At 34.8% G+C, this 3,236-nt stretch overlaps 1 protein-coding gene across 1 annotated transcript; it reads left to right on the top strand.

Moving 5' to 3' along the window:
- Positions 1-1,904: 1,904 nt before the first annotated feature.
- Positions 1,905-2,246, top strand: LOC118757357 (the record flags this gene model as incomplete). Its single annotated transcript, XM_036492075.1, has 1 exon — positions 1,905-2,246. A coding segment is annotated over exon 1 (342 nt), but the record flags the coding sequence as incomplete, so codon positions are not given.
- Positions 2,247-3,236: the final 990 nt, after the last annotated feature.

Raw genomic sequence — 3,236 nt, 5'->3', positions numbered from 1 at the left:
TTTTTGTTGTGACCATATAACTTGAGAACGGCTTCACCGAATTCAACCAAATTTATGCGGCATATTCGGGCTATCACGCAGATGGTTTATGTGAAGTTTGCTTGAATTCGGAAAAGGGGGCTTGGCGCCTGTATTTTATATATAAAAATTAGTGAGTTAGCTTATAACTTGAGAACGGCTTAACCGAATTCAACCAAACTCATAAAGCTAATTTGGGCCATCACGCAGATATTTTACGTGGAGTTTGCCCAAATTTGGAAAAGGGGGCGTGGCATATGTATTATATGTATAAAAATAAGTACACGTTTTTGGTGTGAGCTTATAACTTGATAACGGCTTCACCGAATTCAACCAAATTTATACGGCATATTCAGGCTATCATCCAGATGGTTTATGTGAAGTTTGTCCGAATTCGTAAAAGGGGGGTGTGGCACCTCCCATGCTAACTAAAATTTTTATGTTGTATATCTCTTGAAATATTTGTGGTAGAGTATTGGAAATTGGTATAGAGGTATATCAAATAATTCCATACTCATGGAGAAAAATGGGCGGTATTGGAAAAGAGGGCGTGGCACCTCCCATCTTATATATAAAAAAGAGGTGCAAGATTTCAACCAAATTTATATGGCATATTTATTTTTTTTAATATTTTTATTGAGCTTTGTACCACGATTGTTTATTAGGAAAAATTGAAAAAGCAACAAAGTCTAAGCGGTAGAAGTTATAGCATGTTTATATGGCATAGTCGGGCTATTATACAGATGGTTTGTGTTAAGTTTCCCCGAATTCGGAAACGGGGGCATGGCACCACCCATACTAACAAAAATTTTCATCTGGTATATCTCTTGAAATATTTGTGGTAGATTACTGGAATTGGTATAGAGACATATGAAATAATTCCATACTCCCCATCTTAAATAAAAAAATAAGTGCACGAATTCTACCAAATTTAAACGGTTTATTCGGACTATCATGCAGATGGGTTATGTGAAGTGTGCCCGAATTCGGTCCATCGGTTCATGGTACAACAGCAGATACATGAAAAATCGAAAACATAGTGAAAAATTCTTGCTATTTATGATGTGCTCTGTTTATTTTTTCTTCGGATAAATTAAGTCAAGTACAAACATGGCTGCAATATAGTTCTCAATTAGTACATGATTTTTTTTTTAAACATATACGATTTAAGAACAACAAAAACAGATTGTTTTATTTCAACCCGGCCTTGAGCTCAAAAAAATCAATATAATAATCAATTGAATTTATTTCAATAATTTTGCACAAATTTGTTGCATCATTTCGTACGAAAAGTTTCAAAACGTAGTGGAAAATTGTTGCTATAATGTGCTGTTTTTATTTTTTCTTTGGATAAATTAAGTCAAGTATAAACAAGGCTGCAAGTTTTTCAATAGGGATTTTGTAGAACCAATGGAATGAAAGTCACCACAACACAACATATCTGTCATTTCATCGTATTATCGAATAGGTGGTGTACATTGATATTCGGTCTTTCTATTTTGGACTCCACGATCAACACCGGCAGATGAGATCAATGCATGCTTGAAGTCTTCCCCACTGTGGCGATATGTGCAAATATTGACATTACACATAAACATGCGTGTTCAGTTGCACAAGCAATTGTTAGAGATCGGAAATGGCAAAGTTCGAATCGATAATACAAATGGCTTGATCACATTGCCGAAGAATTTTTGTATAATTCTCCAATTAAAAGAAAAATTGATTGAACGCGTGTTTCCAAATATTGCTCAAAATTACCTGTATCACGATTGGTTGAGAGAACGCGCAATACTGGCACCAAAAATCTGCATATCAATTCAATCAATTATCAAATTCTAGAAAAATTGCCATATGAAGTGACAACATATAAATCTGTTGACAGCGCAATGAATCAAGATGACGCAGTGAATTATCCAGTTGAATTTTTGAATTCAATGGAACCGCCTGGTATGCCACCACATTGTTTGAATTTAAAGGTCGGCTCATCAATTATTTTACTACGGAATTTAAATGCTCTGTGTAATGGCACAAGACTGGCAGTAAAAAAATTGATGGCGAATTTAGTTGAAGCAACAGTACTGACTGGGAAAGCGAAAGGTGAAATTGTGCTCATACCACGTATTCCACTGATAAAAACAGACATGCCGTTTGAATTCCAGCGTTTGCAATTCCCAGTGCGTCTAGCATTTGCCATGTCCGTCAACAAGGCGCCAGGACAAACTCTTCAAGTATGCAGATTGAATTTGGAGGAGCCGTGCTTTTCGCACGTAGCTTTCGTAGCTATACGTGGCTTGTTCAAGAGTTGGCATTCCAAATTGTTTATTTATTCATACCCAAGATGGAAAAACAAAAAATGTTGTATATCCAAATGTGTTGGATTAAGATTAAAAATAAAGAATCAAACATTTTGAAATAAAACAAATGATAAATCTTCATATAGAAAAATTCCACGATTTTTCATAAATTTTTCAATATTTGGTGTAGAGAAGCACACCGGGATACCGCTAGTTTTTAATAAAAATATTGCGAGCAACAGAAGTAAAAACAATTAAGAAAGTCTAAGTTCGGGCGGAGCCGAACATTAAATACCCGACGCAAGTATTAAATATATTTTTTTCACCTTTCCGAAAGCTACCGCTACATGGTAAGCCGAGGTGTATCAATCTTGAGTAAATTGGCATCCTTAAATTTCGAAATATTGAAGTTTCAAGCATTTCTGAAATTTAACGTTATATGAAAAGAGGCCGTAATTTTAGTCCGATTTCAATAATTTTATCATAAACGTATTTCTTGGTAAAGAATTGTTGCAAGCATAAATTTTGAATAAATTAGCTTTAATATTTACTGATTTATCGAAGATTTTGTATTTACCTAAATTACCGTTATATGGGATGTGGGCGTGGTTATTGTCCGATTTTAAGAAGAAGAAGAAGTTAGGAAGAAATTGGTGTAGCGGTTACCAAGACTTGTAACCATAAGTGGTTGTGGCTACGCCCATTTTCCAAAAATTTATAATATTCTTTTTTTTCGTCTAAAATTTATTGTAAGTACCAATTTTGAGTGAATAATCTTAAGTAGTTACTAAAATATCGCAGTTTTCGTATTTCTGAAAACTACCGCTATATGGGAAGTGGGCGTGGTTACAGTCCGATTTCGCCCATTTTCATTACCAACCTACCTTAGATAAAGGGAAACCTGCATACCAAATTTCGTTGAGA

The sequence above is a fragment of the Rhagoletis pomonella genome, unplaced genomic scaffold (assembly GCF_013731165.1).
Source record: "Rhagoletis pomonella isolate Grant_MI unplaced genomic scaffold, Rhpom_1.0 Rhpom_scaffold_16905, whole genome shotgun sequence".
In the NCBI taxonomy this organism is placed as follows: Eukaryota; Metazoa; Arthropoda; class Insecta; order Diptera; family Tephritidae; genus Rhagoletis; species Rhagoletis pomonella.
This window is presented reverse-complemented; position numbering and strand designations above follow the sequence as displayed.